A 27,021-nucleotide genomic window follows, 5' to 3' on the forward strand; every position below is an offset into this window, starting at 1 on the left:
AGGTGGGAGCTGCAGCTCCTCGCCCTCCGCCCCGGCCTCCGGGATGTGTTTCTGGGTGTTTGCTCCCTACCTTCCCCCAGCAGCTAGGCGAGCACAGGGAAGGTTCCTCACAAAGTTTTCCCTGCCTGTCACCAGTAGAAATTTTAACCCCTTCCAGATATTTTGGGGCAGCCCCTTGCAAAGGTGTTTTTTTGGTTTGGGTTGGGTTTTTGCTATTTAACAGAGATACTTTTCTAGCGTACGAATGTAAATCACCAGTTCATATTGCAGAAGTGACTCGACAGCATTTAGATGCCACCATGTAGTTACTTCAGGATGGAGCTGGATGTCATTTAGCAACTAAAGGGAAATAGCAGTGTAATCCTTGCATCCCACAGACTCCTTTTTAAATAAATTACACTAAAAGTCATTTTTACTTAGGTCTTTTCTTTATTACAGTCACTATTTATCTAACCTAACACACACCTCTTACCCCTCTCCTCCAGCATTCAGCAGACCTATGAGGAATCACAGTACTGCCACACATCAATAACACTAAATAAATCCTGCGCTTGGCATCACATCAGCCTTAGCCTCTGAAAAACTTTCTTCCCCGTATTGTTAAAATTTCAGTCAAAATGCAGCCCATGCCACAGCTGTCTTACACCAACAGCTGGAAGCAGCTTTTCTGTTACTCTGTCCTGTTGCAGCCGCACCACAGCAGGGCACATCAGCCACCTCTGGCCACCAGACCCTGCGCCAGGGGCAGAGCTTGGAAGAATACTATCATCTTCCACTCCCCCCCACAGGCTGCTGGGGAAAGGCAGAGATAAGGCAATTGCAAAACACAGGTGAAACTTTTATTTTTTCCCGTGTTCCCTGGGAGGTACAGAAAGTAACTGACTCCACGTGAAAATATCAGCCTATAAAGCTGAGCAAGCAGAAGCCCCAGCTGGCAGTGATGATGCACAGTGTGCACAAGGATGCTGGTGGGGACATGGCCAGTGCCTGGATGTGCTCCTTAGCATCTTCTCTAGAGCAGTTTTGAGTGTCTCCATGGAACTGCACATAAGCAGAAGTATTTATCTTTACACAAGGCTTTGCATCAAGGCTTGCGGCAGGGAAGCAAACTACCTGAGCAGTCCTGGAAGATCTAACAGGCAGGATTTATTACTTTTAATATTAAAATATTAAAAAATCTACCCTGATCATAAACTCAGGGGCTTTGAGTCACTGCAGAAAGAGACGTGGATTTTTTAAAAATGTAATTTTGGAGTTTAGAAGCCCAGAATAAGTGGCAATATTAAAATCATCAGTCAAAGCAACCCTGTCTCCAACATACAAACCTTTTCTCACATCTTCTGTAAAGGCAAATCTTATTCTCATATTGCCTTTATGCCAAACCCAACAAAGGGAACAAGCATGCTCTTTGCCACCCACTTTGCCAAGAGATTGCCAGAGGTGTCTCTCCACAAGTTATCCTTGTGTCTGAGTGCAGCTCCCTGCGCTGAAAAAACTCCGCACCACTTCCAGGGATTAAGTGATTAGAATTTGGTGACAGGGAAAGTCTGGAACAGGAACTTGCATGAGAGGAAACATCATGCTTATTGGAAGGTGTTTTGGCTCCCTGCTATGGAGAACAGCTAGTGATCTACTTACACTGTTGCTGTACAAGAAACCTGCATCAGATTAGTTAAAACTGTGAACTGAAGCTTAAGTATTGTATAAGTGTTGTATAAGAACGCTTTTTCTGAAGTATAATAACGATCTATTAGCTTTCATTTAAGTGAGTTTCTAGTAGCGGTAAATAAAATGGAGTGGTTTTACCCAGTGTGTCTAAACCACAGCATACACCAGCTGATGATCAGTGTAACTACCTTGTTCAGACAAGACCTGAATCCTCCTGATTTAAATTCTGACCTGAACATAAACAGTTTACCTTTCAGATGTGTTAAATCTCAGCTCCGCCATGCAATAGTTACCTTCAAATAAAAGCAAAGCACAATAGAAATAAACTGCATAAACAGTGCTCAGCACTCTACAGGCACTTTGAGGAAAAAAAAGAAAAAAAAAATTAATCAGAGCATAATTGCTTCAGAATTTGGTAGTTCAGAAAAAAATTACCAGTCTTTGCACAAAGAAATATCCTGTTAATGCTTTGCAAGAAACAAAAGCAGGCACAAGGAATTACGGTGATAAGCTAAAAATTGTTCAACTCTAAAACCAGATTGTAAAGCGAAGGGGAAGACTCCTAGGGAAAGCTGAGAATAAGGTTTCTTAATCTTACACCGAAGGGTTGTAAATGTGCAAGCTCAATACCTCACAACCCTTTTTGAGTAAATAAAGGTTTAAAATGTTCTTTCTTTAGCGTGACTGAATTCCTTTCCAATGTGACCTCAGCATGCCATTCCTCTATCTTTATCTGCCGACACAGCAGAGCTGTTGACCTTTCACCAGTGACCTGCGCAATCAATAAACAGCCGACAAACTATCTCAACAGAAATGCTCCATGGACAAGTTTCTCCCTCGCTCCCTAAGCCGTCAGGCTCTGCTGTTCCTGAACTTTTCCTCGGGCCCTCAGTTGTGCGTCAGCGTGACTTAACAAACAACGCGGGGCTCAGAAATACGTTTTCTTGGGCATTCCCTATCCAAACATACTAAACCTGTAAGTGGTTTTGCTATTGTTTGCAGTCCCACGAGCTGCTTTCATGTTACGTCTAAGATCTACAAGATCTCTACCCCATGCTAAGCACTTCGTGTTGACTTCCAAGGGCAGAATCCAAACTCACACAACTCAAATAGGCGCAAACCGTTGGAAAGTAAGATAATAAATGTAGCAAATAATAAAAAAAATAAAAATTAAAGACTTGCCCAAACACCAGCTGGCAAAATCCCATCTTAAAGAACTTCATTAAACAAAAAAATTGACACAAACAATTACAGATGCCTGACATAAGAAAAGAAATTAAGGCAGGTCAGAAAATACTAGTGTTGTTGTGGATGTCTTTCAGATGACTTCCAATGCTATAAATTCTGTTGTACTGTTACGGTACATGAACAAGGATCTAATACAACATTTCTACCAATATGACTTAAGAAAGTGCTGTATGCATTTGGACTCAAAGAGATCCATATTATGAAGGTGCTACAAAACAGGGAACCAGTAAAGTGCTCCAGTGTGTTTTACTGGGGTACAGAAAGGGAACAATCCTTCCCTGCAGGGCTTACAGCAAACATACCAAAGCATTGATCAAGATCTGAGAAGCCGAAAGAATGAAAACTATTAGAGACCAGCCATGAGCAGAAATGAAACTAATTAGTCCACAGAGTCTTTATCAAATTGAGTGAACACAAAGGTAGAGCAGAGGTGTGAGTACTGAGAAGGAACTTCTCAGTTTGTTAAAGTTTATTAAAACTGAAAGAATAACAGTTTAAAGAGCTTATTCCCATGATAACTCAAATGCTTAACAGAGATGGAATGTGTCTCTATATATACATATATATATATTAACTTATCTTAGTGTATATATATTTATATATATATAAAAACCCTAAGGAACCCTTGCAATGGCTCTTCAAAAGTTAATATTTGGTGATGCAAGATAGCTGAAATTTCAACACCCAATAAGCCTGCTAAAATTTGTTTGAATTACTACTTTCTCATATGCTCTACATACTCCAGGAGATTGATTTATTGTTTCTCTCCCCACCATTTAAAAAAAATTGGTAGCATGATTACAACTTCTTGAATTGTTCTGTTACATTAATAATGTAAATCAGCACTAAGTGGAGCATAACATGACATTCTTTTATACAGATATTTTTTTTCAGCCTCCCTAATTCAAAAGCATGTTCAGTTTGCATTTGTAGGACCCACTAATGATTAGCTCTTTAAATGGCAGTGGCAGCAAAATTTTAGAAAAAGTGGTCAAGTGATTAACCTGCTCATTACAGAAGTGTTTGTATTATCATCTGCACAGCAGAGAGCTGAAATGCATGTACCAGCTCTGATTTATTTCTTTATTCTTAACATAAACAAGTAAGCAAGGTTCAAAGCACAGTATTTAACAGACTGAATTGATGGATCAATACAATATTCCACTGAACTTAAACTTCAAGCAGACAAGACCTATCAAAGCCTTTGATTAAAAAAAACCCTTGGTCTTTCTCATTTGAGCCCAGATCTTACAGCCTGATCCTCCCGAGCCCCTGCATTTCGTGGGCACTCGGGCTGCTTCCATCCACGGCCAGGGTGCCTGCAGGAGCTGCCCAGGCTCTCTGCAAGCACAAGAGTCACCTGCATCAAGCCCCTGGTATTTCTGAGGCATCTGCTAATAACTTGGTGAAGTGAAAGAATACGCACTTCAGATTTCTATGTGCTATAGATATTTCTCAGTGTGAGAGTGGGAGTCAAACCTCCTGTTTGGGATTGCTTAAATAAACTGGCACAGATTTCCAGCCCTGGGTGTCTGCAGCCCAGGACCAGCAAACACAGCTTCCAGAAAAGCCAGGCATGCCTCTTGCCTGGTTTGTAAGTGCAGGGCACAGGTGTCAAGGCAGGATGCTGGGTCAGGAAGGGATGTGGTGTGACTCTGCCGGACAAGGTAGAGATGCAATCAGGAGTCCTGGGCTACCAGCCACGGTCCTCACCTGACTCACACTGTGACTGAAGCTGCATCACCCCACCACACTGCATGGTCACAGTGCCCTGGCTCTGATGAGGGGGATGAGCTGTAACTAAAATAGGTGGAAGAACATGCAAACCCACCTTCCCCAGTTTGTTTTTTTGGGTTTTTTTTTTAATCCTCCCAGAACTTGCAAGAAAGCCCTTGAGAACCCAGCGCTCTGCAGGTCAAAGCTATGTGGGAATATTTGAGCTGTGATGGGGTTTTGTGTTTGGGGTATTTTGCTTGGGGTTTTTTTCTTTTTCTTTTTTTTAAATCTAGATGGAATGAATTGAAAGTGCTGCTTAAGAAGAAAATAAGAATGCAAAACTGGAGAAGCACCTTAAGTAGGTATATTAATAAACAGGCTCCTAATTTCTTATCTTTGATGGTATTCAGTACTATTTTAAATATTCTCAAAAGAATCACAAACATACAGAAGGTCATATATAAAATCCCCAATGAAGCAATTTAATGCTAAATTAAAGCTGAAACTAGGTAAGCCCAACTCTTGGGATCTTAGGTATTTTCAAAGACTAGAAGAGAATCAACACTACCCAAGAACACCGTGTGTTTTTCAGATTTTTAAATATTTATTTCCTAAATTAAATAGAGCATGTTCAGCTGGTTCTTACAGCTTAGCAGGAAACAATTTAATTTCCAAGCCAATTGTATATTGACAGTTGGCAACAATGGTTTTACTTTATAAAAGGAGAATGGGAAAATAGTCGTGCATTTCTGAAACGTTTCCAGAAAATTTCCTTTGAGAACACGTTCAGTGAAAAGTATACAAACAGGCATTAAACATGAATGTAATTTAATAAACATCCACTCAGCTATATGGTGTGATAAATAGGTAATAAGAATGTAACACAGGCGTTTAGCTTTCAGCTTCCAAAGGAGCTGGAAGCTAAAACAATAATACTTTCATTAGACTCTCCTGTCTGGCATCAAGAGCCAATTTCCACCTATTAATATGGATTTCTATTACCTGCCTTGTGAATACTGTTAACCCATTTATCAAGCAAGAAGCTGTACTTTTGTCACTTTTACAAGCAGAAGGGGAGCAGAAGGATTGCTAAACCATGTAACATTAGAGCATCAGATTAAATCATTTGACCTAGAAGATAAAAACATTCCACTTACATTTAAAATGGAAAAAAACCCAAAACAAACAAAAAAAACCACCCAGCCCTGCTCGTGTTACAGCTAATAAGACCTCTTGCAGGATCAAATCTTTCCTTGCTGCATCAGAAGAAAATAAAAAATAAAAAAGTCACTGCAGACTAATTGTAAACTCGGTGCATGTGCAATTAAACATGCCTCATTGGTTCTCTTGATATGTCAATAGTGGGTAGGAGGAGGTTGATTTAAGTTAAACGACTCAAGTCCTACTGAATATTTGCCCCTTTCTGTGTCCTCTAAGCAAAGCATAATTTAACAGAACAACCTCAGCCAAATATGAGGAGCTGGGAATTAAGTGTTTATTATTCAGATTACAGTGGTGCCCAAAACATGCCAGGCACTTCTGTAAGCACAGAGGGAGGTGCTGGGACACATCCCTTTCTCGTCTCCTGATTTACACCAAAAGCAAACGTGCCTTCGGAGCACAGAGCCGCTCCCCGGCTCCCCTCCCCCAGCAGCTGGGGAGATGAATGGAGGGACTATGGTGCTATCACAGAGATGACAGGCACGCATCTATTAATCACATGTTTGCTGCTAAACACACTAAATTCCCACTTTCCCACAGCGCTGAAGTCTCCTTGTCCTCACACACAGTTCTCAGCTGCAGCAAGCTGCACTCAGCAGCTAATGGGTCCAAATGAGCATTTAGCTTCATCCCCCTCGTTATCTCACTGCTCCAACACTCATCTTCCTGCTAGGATATTAAGACCATAAAATTTTTTTTGCTATTCACACTGGATCAGATTATAAAATGTGTCTGCTTCCAAGCCTATGATAAAAGCTCCACGATATCCACCTCACCCACTTTCTCAGGAGCAATGACCCAGGAGAAGTACTTTTATTCCTCCCACTCTACACATCTCAGCTACAGATGCCAAAAATACTTAAGACCTCAATCCACGAGGCAGAGAGAGGATCCGGTAAAGCAGCAGAATGCAAGCAAAGTTTCTGAAGTTATAATACTTCAGATTTTCTGGTCTCCATTCCATGGACTCATTGAAGATACATGAATGCTTCATCTGGGATGTCTCAGTTTTCCTTGCTTCATCCCCCACTGCTGTAACTCAGCAAACCTAGCTCACTTGACTTCAGCAGCTTAGTGCTGGTTTACCCCACTCACCGGGCTATTCTCGTTTGGATTCTATTTTGTCAAACAACTGAAGCGTGCCAATGTGTTTCTTTCGGCAAGACTTCCATACAACTTCCACGACGGCAGGGCAGGGAGCTGCCTGCCCCACACGCTCCAGTGGAGCTAAGGGACCTCAAAACTCCTGCTGAGGAGATATTTCTTTTCCCTCTCTGAAATCTTGCAGCGATCAGTAAGTCAGTGAGTTACTCAGAATTCATTGAGCAATCAGGCTGCTCATTATACTCCTCAATGAAATTATTACCATGAGTAATTCTCAGCGCAGTACTAGAGGTTGGCCAATCTTACATCCTTTTCAAAGGACTGGAAGAAGTACTGCAGATTTGTGAAAACAGATTTTGAAGTCCTCTCATACTTTAGGGCAGTCATTTTATTTTACATTTTTGCACACTGCAAGTTCATCCATACCCATTTCTTTCTCAAAGGTCCTTTAATCCTTTTCTGTTCATGCTGCAGCTCAGCATGAGGATGGGTGTATTTCTCTAAGCTGTGTACTCAGGAGGCTCTATCAATATGCATGCATGGTGCAAGGAAGAAACATATTTCTGCTGCAGAAGAATCAGAAGTTGGGGTCAGACATTTTATATTTTAGCCAGATTTCGATAAGACATATTAGGAATTCATAGGGCTTTTATCATTTTCAACAGCAAGAGGATTAGACCCTATGCTGACAAGAGCAAGAACATCAATTGTTAAAAGAAATATGTGCCACACTGAAATAGAGTAAAGCACCTGAAAGACATAACATACTGTCTGATAAAAACACTATAAGCACTTTCAAATTCAGCCCAGTGATGACTTGCCGAGTCAGTGCTTTATTTGTCTGGCAGGGCCAAAATTACAGTGACTTCTGTTCCAATGCTCAAAAATGCAATACAGAAGTGCAAAGAGAAGCCCCGATTTAAACCATGGCCTCACACAACAGCAGGGATTCAAGCTATGGATAATATACCAATGATTAGGCTACAGGGCAGAAAGAGCGAGCAAGAATCTGTATTTGAATTGAAAAATGCTATCCAGCAAGTTTGCAATATTGATGAAAAGACTTGAGTCTTAATTAAAAAAAAACCAACCAGTTTGTGGTTTTTTTTTCTTTTCCAAATTCAAGGAAAGGTAAAGATATTGACTCAATAATAATAACAATCTCCCTTCTGTATGAAGAAGGACCCCAAAACCAAAAAGCATCTCAAATTCATCCTTCTTCCCCCTAAAATATTCAGAACACTGCAAACGTGTTACAAACTAAATGACTTTTTGTACAGAACATCTAAAACCCTTGACTTTTAACAAGGTCATGCATCATTTGATTTTAATTACAGATTTTTTTATCCCTTAAATTTGACTAAAAATGATGTGATTTACAAAGCAAACAAGCCAGTTAAACAAAGCTAATTAAATTCACTAGAGACAGCCTTGCTTTTCCCCTCAGTGAGTGTTTATTTCAGCTCCCAGTGCTCTGATAGCTCCTGACAGCTTGCTGGGACACAAGAAAGAAGTAGGTCAGGGTAAGCCGGAATCAGCAACAGAGGATCCCATTAGACAGGCTTGTAGGGTAATACGGAGATCGAGGAAGTGTGTGATGTAGTGACAGTGTTAGAGACACATAACAAATAGCCTGAGGACAGCCTCTAGCAGAACCGGTACATTTATCTTCTCTGTGTTATAATGACCCCTCATACAGCTTATCCAGTTTGTGATTTCTCGTACAAGAGGTGCTGTGTAAACCTAATGACAAAAGCGCGCTCACGGTTTGCAAGATGATGCCGAGCCAGAGGCAGCGCTAGCAGAGGCTCTTCTCCCACTGAGCCCTTGCCCTTCGGGTTACAGAGCCTGCCAGCTTCCAGTGGCCGGCAGCTATTCACACGAGCAGAATACGTCCCCCTCGCCCTAGCTGGGAATGCGGTGCGGCATCTCACTGCGCACAGAGATCAAAGGACAATAAGACTGGTTTCTCCAAACCAGCTTCTAAAACATTATACTGGTGATTATGGTTGCGGTGCCTACACTGGATCGGAAAATATCCAGCAGCCCGCAGCAAGAAAAGCCACCGTGGCAGCTAGGGAGCACAGCAAAATCGCATTACAGGGCACAAAAGACACCTGGTTCTTACTGAGCTGCTGTCTGGAGGCTCCCAGTCAACCATCACCCAGGCTCCTACGTGCCGTTGGAACTGGCAGGTGGGTGCAGGTACATCTCACAGCGCAGTGCCACCGCCTTTGGGAGCAGCCACCGGCAGAGTTTCTCAGAGAGGCTGAGAAACCTGTGGTGTCTGCTGGCTTTCCCAGCTGGGATCACTGCGTAATGAAGAAGCATCAGCAGGGAGGAGAACAAAATCAAAAAGACCAAAGTGAGCAGTGTAAAATATGAAATGCTTTATGCTGCTACCACTGAATTAGATTATTGAATGTAAAGTGTATTTTTACTGGATGTGTGTATATACCTGGACACTTGCTAATGCAACTCTTCTCTCCCAGAGAAAAGGACAGGAGTTTGTTGTGTATCTTTTTAAAAGTGCCTTGGCAATAAGCACAGAAAACGCAATCTCATAAAGTCTGCCATGTAATATTAAGTCAGGGGCAAGTGGAAAAGCAGAGCTCTAACTCTCCTCATTCTTGTGACTACTGCTCACACCATTAAAAGTTCAAAGTCTCTCCCACCATCTCCGGCAGCACTGTACATACCCCAAACATTTCAATTATAAGAGTCAATTTCTCAGGCTTACACACAGCCAGAGAGATTCTCCTCAACTCCAGACTGTGTAGGTTACATTAAAAAGAGAGCACAAGTGTGTATCTCAGAAAATAGGTATGTTTGACAGAAACAATTTAAATTGCCACGGGCATAAACAAACACAAATGGAGAACGGTGTTTTATTTTGTTCAGAGCTCCATACATTCCCTTTGCTTAGAGATGTCTCCAGCATCCACTTCACTTGAAGTGCCCAAGTGACTCAGTTTTCAGAAATGATGGAGGCCTCACTGATAAAAGAGCTCATGTTATTTCAAGAGTTTAATTTTTGCTGCCCCGACTTAATTTTCATGTTTATTCAATAAGAGTGCGTCATGTTCAGCATTTATCCCCTTCTTTGTTTCTAGTCACAATCTTTCCGTAACACAATTCACCTCCTGCGCTAGCAGTGCTTCCTGCTCTTCAGGGGGTCACACTATATGGTCACTTGCACCCACCCATTTTACAACACAACACATCCCTTTCCTGCAATTTTTACTCAAGCAGACACTTCCACCGAGTTCACAGAGGTTTTGTTCCAGTGACGCCCATTTGGTCCAACCCCGAGCATCTAGGTAAAATCCCTACCTAGTTAAGTGTCCTAAAGAAAAACACGCGTGTCCTAACGAAAACACGCATCAAGATAAAAGCATTAAAATAAAGAAAGACAATGAGGATGATCAGAGCAACACTGCCTGCGAGGAAGGAAGGAAGCTTTTAACAGCACTAAAATATAAAATTGATTTGTACACATATTTGATAAAAATCAATACAATTAGCAAGTAACTGAATACTAGAAAGGGAAATTGATTGCTCGAGGGCCCAGAGGACTCAGGGCAATCAGTCCATTCTTCTAGCTCCTCCACTCTTAATAAAATTTTACTTTTTCATAATCCTGCCTGAACTCTTTGCCCATTAATAATGCCGCTAAATAGCTCTTCTTTTAGCACTGTTATTGCAGACCTGCTTGAATTACATTTAGAGGCAGTTTCGAGTAGCATATCCTGGCCATTTTGCTATCTGCAGCACAAACCTCCAAGCAACAGCATAAAAGAATACCAGCTAATGAACAGGAGCACAGGAACACTTGAGAAGAGCTTATAAAATTAAGTACCAAAGTTTAAATAAACGGATTACCATAGAATTGATTTGCTACATCAATTTGGTCAGCTTTTGCTGATACATCATTCTTTCCTCAAAGGAGAAGAGCCACCGTTTCGAAACAACTAATTAAACATTTTGAACCATGGCCTTACAAGGAGAGCAGGGCTGCATTGCTCTGCTCTCCTGTCTCCCTTCTCTCGCTGAGCGATTCCTCACTCCAGCATAAAAATCATTACTCCACATGAAACAGGAGGCTGAATTTATAGTTGAATCCAGACTAAATGAATTGGCTTCTACAGCAGATTCCCTGAGCAGATTCCAGTTTCAGGCGAGGGCACCTTCTCTTCCTCCACAAAGGTGGGATTGGAGGAGCTGACACGCAATTCTCTTCCCCGCAGAGCGGGCAGGGGGCTCCAGGCTCAGCCAGCACAGCCTCCCCAGGTGAGGATTTCCATTACAGCCAACTGGCAGCACAATCTGATTGAGGGTGCACGCAACTCGTATGCATCTACAAAAGAGGTTTCTCTTTCAGAAGGTCAGATGCCTTCTCAGGTAAGAACTTCAGATGTCAAGCTTTGTCCACTGACTCATCTTGATGTGAAGCTCTTTAAACCAGAAACTGCCTTTGGGTCCTCAACAAATTCTCTGCCAGCCTGCAGTTCAGGGTGACACAGCCTTGGCTTTTACCTAGGGCCCCACTTCAGCAGCGCACTTGAGCAGATACTTACATCGACCTCTGTGAGTAGCCCTATCCAAACCAAAGATAAACAAATAATTTTTCCCTACTAATGAGACCACTTGCATGCTTAAATTTCAACAATATAATTTAAGGATTTTACTAATGCGTCTCCAAAAGAACATCTCAGGAAGTCATTAAGTTGAATAAAAACATGTACGTACCTCATCACGTTCATTCCAGCAGAAACTCTTTTACCCCAGAAATCTCAACACAAAGTCATGTCTCCAATGGTCCAGCCATACCAGTGACTAAACTGAGCCATGATATCAGCCTAAAAAAGGTCCGTGGGTGCTTTTCAATGCAAGCAGCGATCTGTGGGGATGCCTCCCTAAGGGTGCATGGGAGACGGCAGTGCCAAGCGACGAGAGTAGTGCATCACTCAGCAGGACACCAGCGTTAAGTGCCCACAGGTACAGCTGCAACATCTGCCAAGTTGCCTCACTAAATTCTTACAATGTTCTTACTCAAAAGTTTGTCCTTCTACTTCTTCTTACAAAGAAGAGACATTAGTCTGGACACAGAAATAGAAACCAGAAATTACACAGGTTCAGCGCTGGCCTTCTTTGTAACAACAAGCAAACTACTTTAATCTCTTTGCTTCAGTTTCCCTGCCTTTATTAATAAAGCAGAGATGGTAAAATTTATTTTACCTAACTCATTCATCTTTTGTGAAGATGAAATGCTTGTTCTGTGTAAAGTACTTGGAAGATGAAAGGCATCAAGTAAATATTAATCAGAGTCACCACACCTACCAACAGGATCTCCAGTACACTGATTTGGATCCGTGTTTGAAGAGTCTGTCTTTGTGCAATTCAGGAACTATGCTTTCCTGGAGTAGTAGGGCTGAATTAAAGCTAATCAAGAATTCCCATGCTAATTGTCCTTCTAGCCTTCAGAAGATCATAAGAAGGATGATGCTTCCATTTCAAAAGACAGCACAGTGCCACAGAATGAATTACATCAAACTGGCTGAAGCCCATTTACAGCACGGTCATGGAGGAAACTATAGGAGTTCATCCAGCGACATTGTCTTAGAGCATACACACTTGTAAATCAGCTCCCATTCAGTAATGAAATGTCGAGTGACTCATTCTTTCTACGTGTGAAAAAGCTCTTGGAGGGAACCAAAGGATCTTTTACTTTCCTGTCTGCCTTTATAAACACTGAATTATGTCTCCTTACTCTGGAGAAGCTACAGTGCTTCAGAGCCAGCTGTAAAAGACAATGTCACTGTCTTCGGTTGACAAAATCCAAGGCTACCTGAAGATCCCAAATTTCTGTGAAAGGAGATTTGGGAAGACGGCTCATTAGCAGCTCAGCTGATGCTCTGAGCCAGCTTCCCGGGCACGGCGAGCGGCACTGATCTCAGGCAGACGTGCCTGCGAGGTGGGCCCGGGGAGGGCTTGCAGCGCCGCTCCGGGCACTTCTGCTGGTCCAGGTGGGTCAAGTGCCAGATTATTTACTTAATGTCTTAAGCAACTTCTGCAGCTCAAACTTCACTCATGCAACCACAGCCGTCTCGCTGTCAGTAGCCAGCAGGCTAGCCAGGTGAAAGCGGGCTTCACCGTTTCTGCCTGAACGAGTGAATTTACACAAGGACAGCAGCACAGACATACCTTGACTTGTGTCCTAGTGTTAGCACCGGCTCAGCGCCAGCCGGCACATCCTGCAGCTGTGCGCTTTGGGCAGCTCTTGAGTAGCTGGGCTGCCCAAGCACTGTGCTCGCCCGAAGAAAAATCCTTTGTGAAAAATATATCAACCCAACGCATGCCCAGGATCACAGGGCAATCAAAGGTGTGCAGCACCAGCACTGTGCCGGCTCCCTGCCGCGGCTCCGCCTGCCTCTGAAGAGGCAGCACAGGGTTAGCTCCCTGGAGTGTTTCTTCACTGCAGCTAAGAGTCCAATTTCTCCAGCAGAGCAACCACAACAAAGGTATGAAAGCCAAGAGTATGAGGAAAAAACCCACAAGCATCACAAACTTAAAAAAAGACTATGGAGATAAAGCAAAGCACTGTCTGTAAGTCAGTGTTGAAAGAGCACAGAATGAGCTTGCACGCAGGAAACACCACTTGAGTGGAAGCAATGGGAAATGCTGGACCTGTCGGACCAGGCACATAAGGGATCCCAGCCCTCCCGAGGTGGGCCTGGACCTGTTGTGCCCCCCCCTCCCCCCAGATACCTGCCTGGCTTCCTCAGCTCTCCCTCTGCCTCCTTGGCTTTTCCCTCCCTTCGGTCCCAGCCCGTCCCTGCTCTCTCTTCCCTACCATCGCCTCCTCGTACTTTGGACCTCTTCACCTCTACGCCCCAAGGTCTCTGGCTCTCCATCGGCAGCTCGGGCAGCACCAGCTCACGCAGCTGGGCCAGCCAGCACCACACAGCAGCTCGGCTCACGCCTGCACTGCTGGTCCACCTCCTCGCCAGGACCCAGCAGTATGCATAAACAAACAAATTACACTACAGACACAGAGCTATGCTCCAAAAGGAAATGACCACTCGATGCTATTGCTTAAGCTTTCTTAATAATGAACATGTATTTCTTGAAAATATATGCCACCTAATGCCCTCGGCATTGCAAACATGTACAACAGGAGTGTAATTTAAGTTAATCAAGCCCTAAGCTCCATGCAAGGTTTAACAGTTTGCTTCGTTACACTTTGAGTAGCAGATGGAAAAGCACTCAATGGTATGATTTCTGCAGTCCTTGCACAAAGACCTATACCTGTTTCTGTTCTGGGTGTGAATGCCAGTGAAGAGACATTTGCTGGACTAGCTGAGGGCTGCATAGTAGATGACCATTTTAAATCCTGAAATAATAGGCATGTAGCTACAAATATAGATGCTCCAAAGAGAGGACTCATAGGCAGCCAGAATCAGTCGTTTACCTGCTAGTTCACCATTATTGCCATTCTTAGGTATGATAAAATTAAGGTTACAGGCTGGCATAAGACTTCTGGCAAGTGCCTGCACCTCATCTGCGCATGTACCCAAATCCCAAAAGAGTTTCACACAAGTGAGTAGTAGGGGTTTTCTTACACAACACCACTTGACACTGTTGCTGTAGCTCAGAGTATTTCTAAGCACACCGTCCTTACAGATGACTCCTGGCACATGGACATCAGAATCCAGTTTGAGTGGATAATTTGGATTTCAGACTGCCTCTGTGGACAGTTACTTGAATGCTCTGCTTCTGGCTAGATTTTGGGGGGCTGGGGTAGGGGGAGAGAAGAGCTGACAAGGGGAAAAAAGATTTTGTAGATGATGCTTAGAGCCAGAATGATTTTAAAGAAAGGGCAATTAAGACTGCCTAAGTCAAGCTTTTTCCAGGTATGTTAGAGTGACTGAGAAGCAAGGGGGTGAGCAATAAACAGTTCAGTTTGTGACATTCAAGATTTTCATAATTTATAACCAACAGAAGAAACAGACTTCTCCTTCAAAACACAGAGCGCACCCCCCAGCATCCAATTAATAGTGGTGTGTACACTGAACATATTTACACTAATTGACTGGTCCAATAGTCATGCCTGCCCCCAGGCATTTCTGGAAGTAGCATTTCTGCAGCAGCACCATGCAGAAATACTTCACATTTATTAACTTGTTTGTTTTTGATTGTTGGATTGGTTCCCCATTCCCAAGGCGCTTAGATTTATTCTTTTAGCTTAACACTACAAAATAATCAAATCACTCTGTTACAGCTGACAGACTGTAGGAGCCCTGAAGGGGAGGGGAGAGTGGCATCAGAAGAAACGTCTACATTTTCTCTTACATCCTTCACGCTTGCCCTAAACTTTGGATTTGACTCATCTATATCTCTGGAATTCAAGAATATTGAACTTTAACTGACATGGGAAGTTATTCGAAGATGCAGGACTTTCACTTGAAATTAAAGCTGATCTACCTTCTGGGAACAGGGAGCAAGACTCACTTCTCATGAAGAGTGAAAAGCCTGAACACACTCTCCTCCTGCTTCCAGTCAAATACAAGTGTTGCTGCAACCAAGAAAACATCATTCCAACACTGTGTAAAGTTCAAACCAACCAATCCATAAATAAGAAGAGAAGAGATGAGACGGAGGATTCAAACATGCCTTTGTTCCCATCCATCAAATGTGTAGAATAGGTAAGAACAGGAAGACAAAGCAGACGGCTCAGAGACTTAAGATTAATACAGAAATAGAGAAAAAGGGAATGCCTTTGGTTGGATTTTGACAGTGTCTCTTCAATACAATTTGTTTTCAGCTTTATGCAGTGCAATATTAGAAAACGCTTAGCATACAACCCTTGATGTGGAAAACAAAGGTGTTTTTTTTTTTTTTTATTTAAACAAATTCCAATGTCCTTGTCTAATGTTACCCAATGCAAAATTAGAACGAAATCAGCACTTGCATAGTCCTATGTGTTTAAAAATAATTTGAATGACCCACTGCTTAAAGTATGGAAAGGGTCCTCTGTTATTAAAATCCTAACATATTTCATTTTAGACTGTACTCAAACTGACAAGAGTAAAGCTTGAGGAAAATCCCCCAACAGGTTTTTTTTTTCCATCGAGAAAAACAACAAAATAAAATGTTGTGGAGCCAGTGACCAAATAATCTTACAGAGTTTGGACTTAATACACCAACAACGTCAGGCATTTCAATGCAGTAGCATCAAAACTAGATATTTACTGCTTGTAGTGAGTAACCCTTTGAAAAGGGAGGAACAAAAATTCCTTTTTAATGAGTCACCGTTTGGCAGTCAGAGACAAAAACCTTTTGCCTGTATTTTTGACTGCAAGATTGTAAACACTTGGGTTTTTTTCAGTCTGTGTGACTTTATTTAAATCAACACAGTTAATTAAGAAAGAAAGTAAGTAAAAAGAACAGGAAAAGTGAAGTCCTTAAAAGTACCTGACCATCAGCATGATCTACTAGGTTACTGAAATATCGGATTAATTCAGAAATTATTTCCCTATATAAATTTGGAATTGTGAAAATCCTGGTAAGACTTAAAGTAACTATTCAAAGCAAAATGAGATTATGCTCAGTATCAATTCTGATAGCCACATGAAATTAGTGTTGCATAATTATGCTTAAACTAATGGAAATGTTTCCATACTAAATGTTACATACTAACATATGGGGAAAAGCTTCTCATGTGTGAGTGGAACTGTGTAAGACAAATGTCTTTGTAAAATATTCATTTGTTTACTTTTGTCCAAAACGTAACCTATGAAGATCTAAGATGGAGAATGAAACATTAAACTACATGCTTGAGAGTAATGTCATTTTTGTCTTTAAATATTTTCTTTCCCCCTATATCAAATTCTGAAGTTTCAGCAAAAAGGAAGATGCTATGATGTGATGGCAGGGGTACGGGTGTGTGTGTGTGGGAATCCACCTGCGTTCGCATTATAGCCAAAGCAAAGAAATAAAACTATCATTCACACTGAGGGGGGCTTAGAGTAAGATGTACCTGTCTTTATTTTGAATGTAATTTCCAACTATGTACAAAGTCCCTAAAGACCTCAGCTACTAACAAGCACTTATAATTTACAATATATTTAACTAGTTAAGGATACTTAGCATGAAGGTCTGTTTACAACAGACAAGCGTGCTGGTTTTGTCTGGGGTAAAGACACCAAGTAAGAACCTGGGAACTATTTACTCCACAACCTGCCTCCACCTCTGAAGGCCTGCAGATATTCAGACCCTTTGAAAAAAATAATCTTGACAGTTCTGAAATTAAAGTAGGCATTGTTTGGGCTTGGCTTCTACCTTAGGAAATCTTCAAACTGTTACATGAAAACACCTATCCACAAAAATTAAGAGCAGGCACTTACCACTCACTCCATGCAGCTATCAAACAGCCATCCTGTGTAAGCACTGATCAGCAAAAGCACCTCCATGCCTTGCTGTCAGCTCACTGAACCACCCATCCCTTACATCAGCTGATCTTAATTTATGTTCAATTTACTTGTAGATTGGAAGTAGTTACAGTAAATAATTACAGTAACTGGTTACAGTTTGGGAATTGGGAGAACTGAGGAAAGAATTCAGAGAAATAACCTGATCTACTACTGTAAAGAGAATCAATCATCCATCTCCTTCCATTAGTCTTTTTGGCAATCCTGTGTCACTGTTGTCACAAGCCAGGATAACGATGCCACATTAATTCTCCTTTTGAGAAAGGGACTACAAGACTTGACTCTGTAACCGTGTCCTATCTGACCTTGGGGAATCTTTGGGGGAAGTTTCCCATCAAATGCAGTTACAGTTTTTACTGAAGGAGAATTACAGAGCTGGGCCCATGCTTTATAGCTTGAATGCATGACACAAAAATATACAACCAATCTTCTGTTTCCAGTAGAAAAAAAATCAGCAGTACCTAATCCACGATTTTGCAGATCCGACCCTGTGTGAGAAATTACATGTTCAAAGTCATTCCAAATGAGCCTGCTCAGAGGGAAAGGACACGGGGCAGAATGAAGAAACAGTTACTGCAAATTTCTTATGTAACAACAACAGTTCTTTCAACTACATTTACCTATAGTGTAGATAGGCTGCATTTCCTAATCCAAACCTTCCCAAAGGAAAGAATAACCTTTGCTGTAAATATTACAGAGCACAGACCTGGAATAGAAGAAAGTCAGCCTGTGTTTCATAACAAAAACAGATTCATTCCCTTCCTCCAAGACTACATGCTGCTCTCAATATAACGTGAACTGCGGCATCGTTGATGTCGGTGTGAGCAGGCAAAAGAGGACATATGGCCTTTTGTACTGTTCCCAAGACGTCGCGTGTTTAAAAAAAAGAAAAAAAAATATATATATAAAATTCAAAAATCATTATCTAGGCTAGAAGAAACCTAACTTTCATCCTAAGTATCGTTTATTGCAATTTGGAAGACCTTTTCAGAAAAATAACAAACTACTGTTAGACATGTAATCTTAAACCCAAATGGTAGAAGGGAATCAAGCAGAAACCATGCATTATTTTGGGTAAAGCACAAATTATTTTTGGGAAACTTTTACTGCCATGCTTGTTTGAGTATTTCTCTGTAACTAGATATCGTTTCTTTTACTGTGGCTATAACTAACAAGTTAACAACACTATTTATACTAGTATTGTTGTATCATTAGAAACAACAAGATTATGTACTTTAATTCTAATGCCAGCACAATTATTTTAACACCAAGTGTGTCAGATCTGACTCTATACCCCCTAAATTAATTTCAGAGTAGTGGCTAAATAAAATGACATACTTCTTTGTGCTTTTGTTATAACACGCTCATGTGCAGCAAACTGTGAAGAAAATGTAGTAATTAGAGGTTAAATTAATCCCTGACAGACAGGCAGCTTAGTAAAGCTGGGCCCTCTTCAGAAAACATAGCATAAAGCTTGCCAGTCTTTCGGAATTAGGCACAAAGAGCAGGCAAGATTGGCAAGCCCCTTACCACTGCAATCCAACCAAAGGCTAACGCGGAAAAGTTGGAGTAAGTCTTCAAGCAGCCAATACTACCAGGCAGATCTTGTGACAAACGTGATTTAGAGCTCCAAGCAATTGTTGCAGCCACTCTAACTGCCTGATCAGGATCAACCACTTGAAATTAAAGACAGTCTTTTGCACAGCAGAACAGGCTTCTAACCGCTGTATAATCAACCTCGAGACGTTAATAAAAGCGAACAATAGCATTCTATTTCACAACATAACTAGAAAGCTACCTTGCTGCTTCTGATTTTAATGCAGGTAATGGATTTCATTGCCCACAACAGAGTAAATGTGCTGTGTTATTCTGAAAACAATAAATAAGTATGTCTTGGGTAGGTTTAACTCCCAAACCTGTTCAGAGTTCTGGGGTATTTACTTCTACAGAAAAAGAAACTTCCACAGAAATGCAAAAGAAAAAACAGTCCAAGACAAAAGAGGCAGCCAGATCACATTGATGATAACCAGCAAGTATTTCTTTTTCGTGTGTGACAACAAAAGTAAATGTTTTTTCCGACCTCTTTTAGCTGTGGCACAATAAAAAATAGCTGATTTTTCAATCCATGCAAATACAGCCTGTTTACAGGAGGGGAGAAACTGAAAGATGCTTGCTCTGTCCTGTACACAAAGTGCCCTGGCTTCCCTGCGCTGACAAATCCTGGCGCAGAAACTGCAGATGCACCACCACGTTCGTCCCACTCGACTTACACCTTACCTCCAACGGTGGAAAGTGCAAAAAATCGGCTTCCCCCGGGCTGACGCTGATGCCACTCAATAGACTGCCTGACATGGGGTGAAACAATAAGGTGGTTAACACCCTCCCCTGCAGAGGTAATCTATATCATGTCTGCGCCAGGCTGAGCCCCCAGCTGTCCCTGCCGGAACGGGAAGGCACAACGGGCACCTGCGGTTGGATCACCAGGTAAATTGAAAAGAAAAATAATAAAAAAAAAAAAGAATAAAGAAAAAAAAGAAGAGGCCTGTATTACAATTAAAGGGAGAACAGGGGGCTCAGAGATTGCAGATCAGCGTGGGAGTGCATTAACACCACTGGTATTTCTCTACTACCCAGATCATCAATTATTAACAAATTAGGACATGCCTGATGGGGTACTTATGTAACACTTCTTTATCAATAAAACTGCCGAGTCCCTTGCAGGGAAAAGCCAAGCAGATTTCAACAAGTCACGATACGATGCCTTCCTTTGGACAGGGCATGACAATGAAGCCTCGTTCCCTCCTCCCGAGCCCGGCCACCCACTCCCAAGGAGCTGTTCTGGGCTGCCCCAGCCCCTGCCCGAGGCCCGGCGTGCACCCACCCCCCTCAGCAGCAGCCCTTTGTCAGGTCAGCGCTTACCAATGGCCCCTGGCAGTGACAAGGCAGTGCCAGGAGTAAAGAGCCATAAGAAATCCCACATCCCCCTCCATCAGCCATGCTGGGCCCCACGGGAACCGCCACTGGCCACAAGTTCCCAGGGCACAGCCTGTGTCCCCCGGCCAGTCCAGCTGGCTGGGCTGCCTGGCTGGGAGGGGAGGAAGGAAACCCAGGGCTCTTTGCCCTGCTCTACCCTGTGGGCACAACCGTTCCTCTGCAGGAGCCAAGAGCCAGCTGATATCCAGCCTGCAGAGCCAGAATCCTTTGCCCTGCTTCGTTTCCATTTCACTTCCTCCAACAGGCCAGAGGGAGCTGGGTGGGGGGCACATAACACCCCCCCTTCCCTACTCAAGGGCCTGATCCTTGAGCCCTTAATTCTGGGATCAAATCTAAGCCTCATCTAACATAAAATGAAAAAGGACTGCTAGGCTGGCCCTGACAGGAGAAAGACTGGTGTGCTCTCCTACCACCTGGCCTAACAAACACCTTTCAGTTCATCCCAGATGTACACCGAAGTGAACGGGTCTAAAAAGAGCTACTGCAACTTTGCAAGTAAATACTGCACAAAATAAGCATTTTCCTCTTGAAGGAAAGTAATGACTTCATAATACATTTCCTTTTATTTAAAAAAACGTAGATTATTTTTAGTGAGGAAGCTTCCTAAGTGGAATAAAGACTCTTCATAGCTCATTTGCATTTGCCAGTTATCCCTCTCTGACGGCATTGCTCTCTGGTAGCTCAACTGGTGACTTCGAAACCCATGGTGTCATATCCTAAGAGCCATAAGCCCTGCTTACACTGTCACCCTGAGATATACTTTCATTTTGAACAGAGCTAACAGGCCGGTCCACAGCAACTGCAATGAAAAATATCTACCAGAAGACAAAGACATAAAGTGAAACCTTTAACTGACAAAGACTTCAATTTTCTGTGCAAAGCGCTAGCAGCAATAATAAAGAACATGGGAAGGAGACCGTGATGCAAGCACAAACTGTTTTGCAAAGTTTCCCTTCAGCTGCTGGCAGCCTTGAAATGGGCTACAGAAAGTTAAAACTGTGTTATTGATCACTGCCTATTCTGCAGGGCTGGTTTGTTTGTTTTTAAATAAAACAGCATTGTTCTTCTGCTATTTTAACTTAAAACGATACTCCAGTATCTTCCAATATCCGGTCTAATCTCAAACACCACTAATGAGGGTAGCACTAAACGCCTACACAGTTTCTTCACATATTTATTAAGCAATTGCCTTTTTGAGTGCACCCCTTTCACGGGTGCAGAAAACAAAACTTACTATGAGTACACAACGGTATCATGCACACTTGGCATTTTACAGCAATTCTCTAAAGTTCCCCTTCAAAATTACTGGCAAGGAAGGAAGTTCTGCATAATTTTAGCACTCAACATCTGAAAAAATTAGAACAGTCCCAACTGTTCTTTGAGATGTATAAAAGAACAGTTGAAAAACTTACAGTTGACTGGTGCTACCTAGGTTACCCGTCAATGGCATTGAAACTGGTATATTATTAAGAGAGGTGTATGATGGGAATTGGTTTATTGTGCTGATCCATAGTAACCAACTCCTGTTCGTCCATCATTTATCTCTCTCACCAGCGACATATGGGTTTGTCTATTCACACTCTCAGCATTCTCTCTGCTCCAACAAACAGTCAGCCTTTTCTGCTGGGATAAGGAGATTTTTTAGTTACATCCATTATGTGCGTATCAACATTTATGGCAGGAAGATAATTGCCAAAGAGCTCAGGGGGATAAAAGCTCCCTCTTTATAACACAAACCCCCTTAAAAAATCAATATTGATATAAAACAGTTCAATGCAAAGCCTTGGTGCGTCTTCTGCTTCAGTTCAAAAGATTTTTTTTTAATTTTTTTTTTTTAAACATAGCAAGTCAAACTGGAACATCAGGTAGAGTCTTTGTAATGAGTTACACTACTGCTCTTCCTGTAGAGGAAAAAATAGCAGTGTACAATATTAATTGTTCCTTAAAAGAAGTGAGCGGCAAATGTGTCAGATATAAAGAGGGTTCCTTGGAGAGGCGCCAGCATCATTTAAACTGATTTAACTATCTTTATTTGGAGACCATACCAATTACTAATGAATCGTAACTTATAGTCACCTTCGCCCAAATGCTGGAAAACGCTGACACTTAGAAAGAGTCAGCACAGGGGAACAATGAAAACCTGGGGATCCTGCCTTTTTCCCTCTTAAAGAAGCTCAGACAACCTTCTACTACTCCATCCCCCAGTTTGGATAAATCCATTTGTCACAGCTTCTGCAAGATTTACTTCACTTTCCCATGGCTATGTACTCATAAAAGTTATTTTAAGGCAACTTTCATCAGAGTAACAAGTAACATAGAACATTTATTGATTAAATGACTGGGAACCAGTGAGTTGCACTGTACTTAACCTACAGGACGACTCAGGGGTTTTACTTACTGTTATACTTGCCCTTGTGTTACCTTCTGCCTTCCTAACTTTTGCCTCTCTCATGAAGCCAGTACCTAGGTCAATCCTCATCCTACAGTTGCATCCAGGCAGGTTAGAGACCATGTAAGTCAGGGCAAGAGTGTCAGCCTGACACCTTGGATCACGGGCTCTTGCTGTAAATCTTCCCGTATGTTCAGAAAGCATCAGGCACAATAGCTCCCTAAGCCCATGCTAAATCTCTGAACGCTCCCACACCGAAACATTTGTAACAAGGTCAGCAAAAAACCCAAACCAAACACATTGTATTCATAAAATGCTTCTACCTGTCTAACAGGAAGCCATACAAAAGAAGTAAAAAAAATGTAACTGCCTCCTGTAATTATGAATCCCCCCCAAAATCCTTTAACTACTACCCTAACTTTAAAAAAATCCAGACTTTGCAGGTTTGAACTACTTAGTTTACAAGGGACTAAAAGTGAAGCCCTGTCAATATTTGCTTTTCTGATTCTGAAGTATTAGTTAAAAGGATTAAAAATAGAGGTGAAAAACCCTCAAGTTTAGAAAAAACCCACCACCGCTGAAAATAAAAAGCTAAATTAAATTTGAACTGCTCGATTCTAAACATTAAACAGCTTTTCAGTGGAGAGGAGCTGTTAACTGCGTGTTACCTGCCTTACAATATACACTATTTGTTTTTTATCCCCGAGCAACAGACTATTTCCTGGTTGAGTTTAAAAACTCAGTGACGTTCCAATTTCAACCCACACATGTGTGTCACTGTCAACGTCAGTGGCAGGAAAACATTAGAAGTCACCCCTTGCTAATGCTTTCCTAACATGGAATTTCCTTGTATCTCGCTCCCTCAGCCCACCTCCTCCCTTCAGCTGAGAGCATCTTTCCCAAATTGCTTTTTTTTTTTATCCCCCCCCCCCCGCCCCCAACATATGGCTGGGAGAGAGAACTGAAAATGGTCAGTGACAGAACTAGATCGCTGCTTTTTTAGGTTCCAGCGTGTAACTTGCTCCAACCGCTCCCGTCCGCCCGCGACTGGGAGCGCGGCCCCCGCCCGCTCGGTGCCGCCCGCCCCCGGTGCCGCCCGCAGCCCCTCGCACGGGATCGCTCACAAATGCAGCCCCGGCGGGTGGCCCGGCTCGGGGGCGGCGGGGAAACGCCGCTGCCGCCGCGGAAGAGGCGCGAGGGCCCCGTTTATCCGGGGGATGCCCCGGTGCCCCCCGCCCGGGGTGGGTGCAGCAAACAGCTGCTGGGTCCGGCAGGTTCAAGGCCGTTCCGGCTCCCCCGCGCCTGGAGGCACCATATGGTCCATCTCGCACATCAGCAGCTTTATTGCCCCATCAGCTCGGCCCAGAGGGGGAGCTCCGGGAGGGGCAGCCCCCCTCTGCCCGGCCCCCCCTTCCCCCAGGGGCACGGGCACTAGGCATTACCCAGGGATTACAGGGCTAAGCAGGGAAACACTCACATTATATAACAGGGGAGTACTTCGCCCCTCCCGGCGCTCCCACACCCCTCCCCCCGAGCCGGGGCGGCCGCACGGCAGCGGGAGGCGGCCGGAGCGGCGGCGGGGGGGAGCCCGGCGCCTCCGCCCCCGGCTCGGGGAAGGGGCCAGACGCAGTTAATCCCCCGCTGGCGGGTCGGGGGAGGGACTGCGGGGTCCCCCCCCCGGTGCCGGAGGAGGAGGAGGAGGAGGCAGGCTGGCTTTTCGTGCAGCGCCCGTGCCAGGAGGCTCCCCACTAGCGGTCGGTGCCCGGGAGGCTCACCGGCTTCCGACGGGAGAGCCCGGCCGCCCGCAGCTGCACCAAAGAGGCTGCCCAGCCCACCGCGCCGGGCAGCGGCCGCGGCCCCTCCCGGCCCCCGCTGCACAGCCCCGGGCTCCGCCGCCTCCCCCCGCCGGGAGCACCGCAGAAAACAAAAGCAGCCTTTTAATTTATTGTTGCGGGGGGGGGGGGGGGGCGGGGGGAGGTGGGGGGGGGTGGTGGTGAAAGGAAACTAAAGCCCGTCTTCTTCCAAGAAACGGCCTTTCTCCCCGGGATCCCTCCGAGTCACCCTGGTGACAACCTCCCGCCAGCCAGCCCCGAACAAAAGCCGCGGTGCCTGCGGCCCCGGCGCTCCCCCGGGCCGAGCAACAGGCCGGGGAGGCGGCGGAGGAGGGACCGGAGGAGGGATCGCCTATTGACTGGGGAGAGGGGCAGCCCCTGCCTTAGAGACGTGGGACCCAGTCAGCGAACGCCTTGTTTACCCTGCAATTGCTCTAAACCCCGATCTTAATCACAGGATGAGAAACCAAAACAGTTTAAATCGTGAGTCAGCATGCATTTTATTTCAAATACACGTATAGTCTCGGAGAGAGTGGCAAACGCGCCGCGTTCGCACCGTCCCTCACTTCTGGGCTATTCCCGTGCCGAGCAGCGCGCACGCAGCCCCGCCGAACGGCGGCTGAAAGCCGGGGTCTGCGCTCTTTTCAGGAACAACCGAGGGCTCCTTCTGGGCTCGGCGAAGCCTTTTGTTCAAAATCCTGCCTATGTAACGTGCGCTTCAGACTCCCGAAAAAAACCCGGCACGCCGCTGCCAACACAAATACCAGGAGTTATTGGGGGAAAAAAATTAATACAGAACAGCACTAGCCCTTCTACGTGTGACACCTTCCCGGAGGAGTCAGTCCCCTTGCGCTGACGGGTTTATCCTTCCCTGCCTGCTCGGTCTAAGTTTAAATGCACACACAGACCCCGCGCACCCCCCCAAGCGAGGGGCCGAGCGCGCCCGGCCGCTCGCAGGGGGGCACGGGCCGCACCGGCACTTCCCCAGCCCCGCCAGCTCTTCGCCCCCGTCGAGACCAGCCGCGTCCACATCCCCCGCCACACGGGCGCTGACACCAAACCCCACGGAGCGTCCCCCGCCGCGGACGGGGCTGGCTGGGGCGCCCCCTTCCCCGGGAGCTGCCCGCCGCCCGCCGCCGTTCTCGCCGCCGCCGCGCACCGGCTGCCCCGCCGCCGCGCCGGAGCCCGCACCGCCCCGGGATCACCTCGCTCACCACCATTTTCAAGCCCACGGACCCCCTCCCTCCTCTCTCGCGATTGACATCGGCTCTCCGCAGAAGGGAGGGCGAATCCCCCCCGGTGCGCTGTCCCCCCGGGCCGGGGCACCGCCGGTACCCGCCCGGCACTTTCTTGAACCGCGGCTTCAAACTTTACAGCCCCGGCGGAGAGCGGCGGCCGCAGCCGCACCGGGTCCGGGCGAGCACCGTGCCGGGGCTCTGCGAGTCCTTTTAAATCAACTCCGACTTTTCCAGTCCAGATCGATTTCAAATGCTACTTACTGGAATATGCGGCTCCATGCGTGGTGCTTCTACCCGCTGGGAAACCAGCAGCATCTTGGACTGGGGATCAACCGGCTTTTAGATCCACTTTGGCTGTATTTAGCAAAACCCAGCACCGCGAAGGACTCCCGAGACTGTTTTCTCCTTTTAGGTTCCAGACAAGTTCATCCTGGCGTTGCAGTTTGCTAATGATTCACTGTCTGTCTCAATCTGCTCACTACATTTCCATCAACCCACAGCTTCCTCACTTAGAAGGTGGAGTTTGTGGGGTTTAAGTTACTGATAGGCATATCTAAGTGCTGTGTCACTCAAAGAGGAGGAGACACACACACACACACACACACACACACACACGCACACACGCACACGCTCGCGGCTCCAGGCTTAAAGGGGCAGTACCATTTTCTTTAGAAACTGGAAACCTCACAGATCCAAGGATTTAATATTTTTTCTCTGTGCGTGAAGGCGAAAATCATGCCACCCATGCACAGCATTTTAACACGCAAAAAGCTGCTTAGCGCGTTTAGTGCCTTCTTTGTAGAGCTTCAAGTTCATTTAGTACGAAAGTACGGTAGCTCGAAAAGATACTGCCAATTAATGGATAATTAGGGTTTTTTTTCCAAATCGGAGTGTACAAATCACTGAAAAGAGAGTCCGAGGCATGAAGTGTAAAGGTTTGAGTTATTCTTAAAAAGTGCAGTTCCCTGTCTCTTTATGCCATCACCGTATGATATTCATCAGTCTTACCACTCATAAAAGGGTTAAATTCATCTCACACAGGTGAACCCAGGTTACCAAGAAGGAAACAGTAGAGTTGTTTCATTTTCACCCTTTGTGCTATGTAGATATATTTTTGAAGA

General features: G+C 44.4%; 1 protein-coding gene across 2 annotated transcripts in view; it reads right to left on the reverse strand.

The window, feature by feature from the left end:
* The window catches only part of MAMLD1 (mastermind like domain containing 1), an 83,660-nt gene extending 57,238 nt beyond the window's left edge, over positions 1-26,422 (reverse strand). For both annotated transcript variants that reach the window (XM_055727506.1, XM_027799499.2), the window contains exon 1: positions 26,162-26,422. In XM_055727506.1, the coding sequence (XP_055583481.1) occupies positions 26,162-26,215 (54 nt within the window). In that variant the 5' untranslated portion in view covers positions 26,216-26,422. The remainder of the gene's footprint in view (positions 1-26,161) is intronic.
* Between the last annotated feature and the right edge of the window lie 599 nt (positions 26,423-27,021).

The sequence above is a fragment of the Falco cherrug genome, chromosome 15 (assembly GCF_023634085.1).
Source record: "Falco cherrug isolate bFalChe1 chromosome 15, bFalChe1.pri, whole genome shotgun sequence".
NCBI classification, from domain to species: Eukaryota; Metazoa; Chordata; class Aves; order Falconiformes; family Falconidae; genus Falco; species Falco cherrug.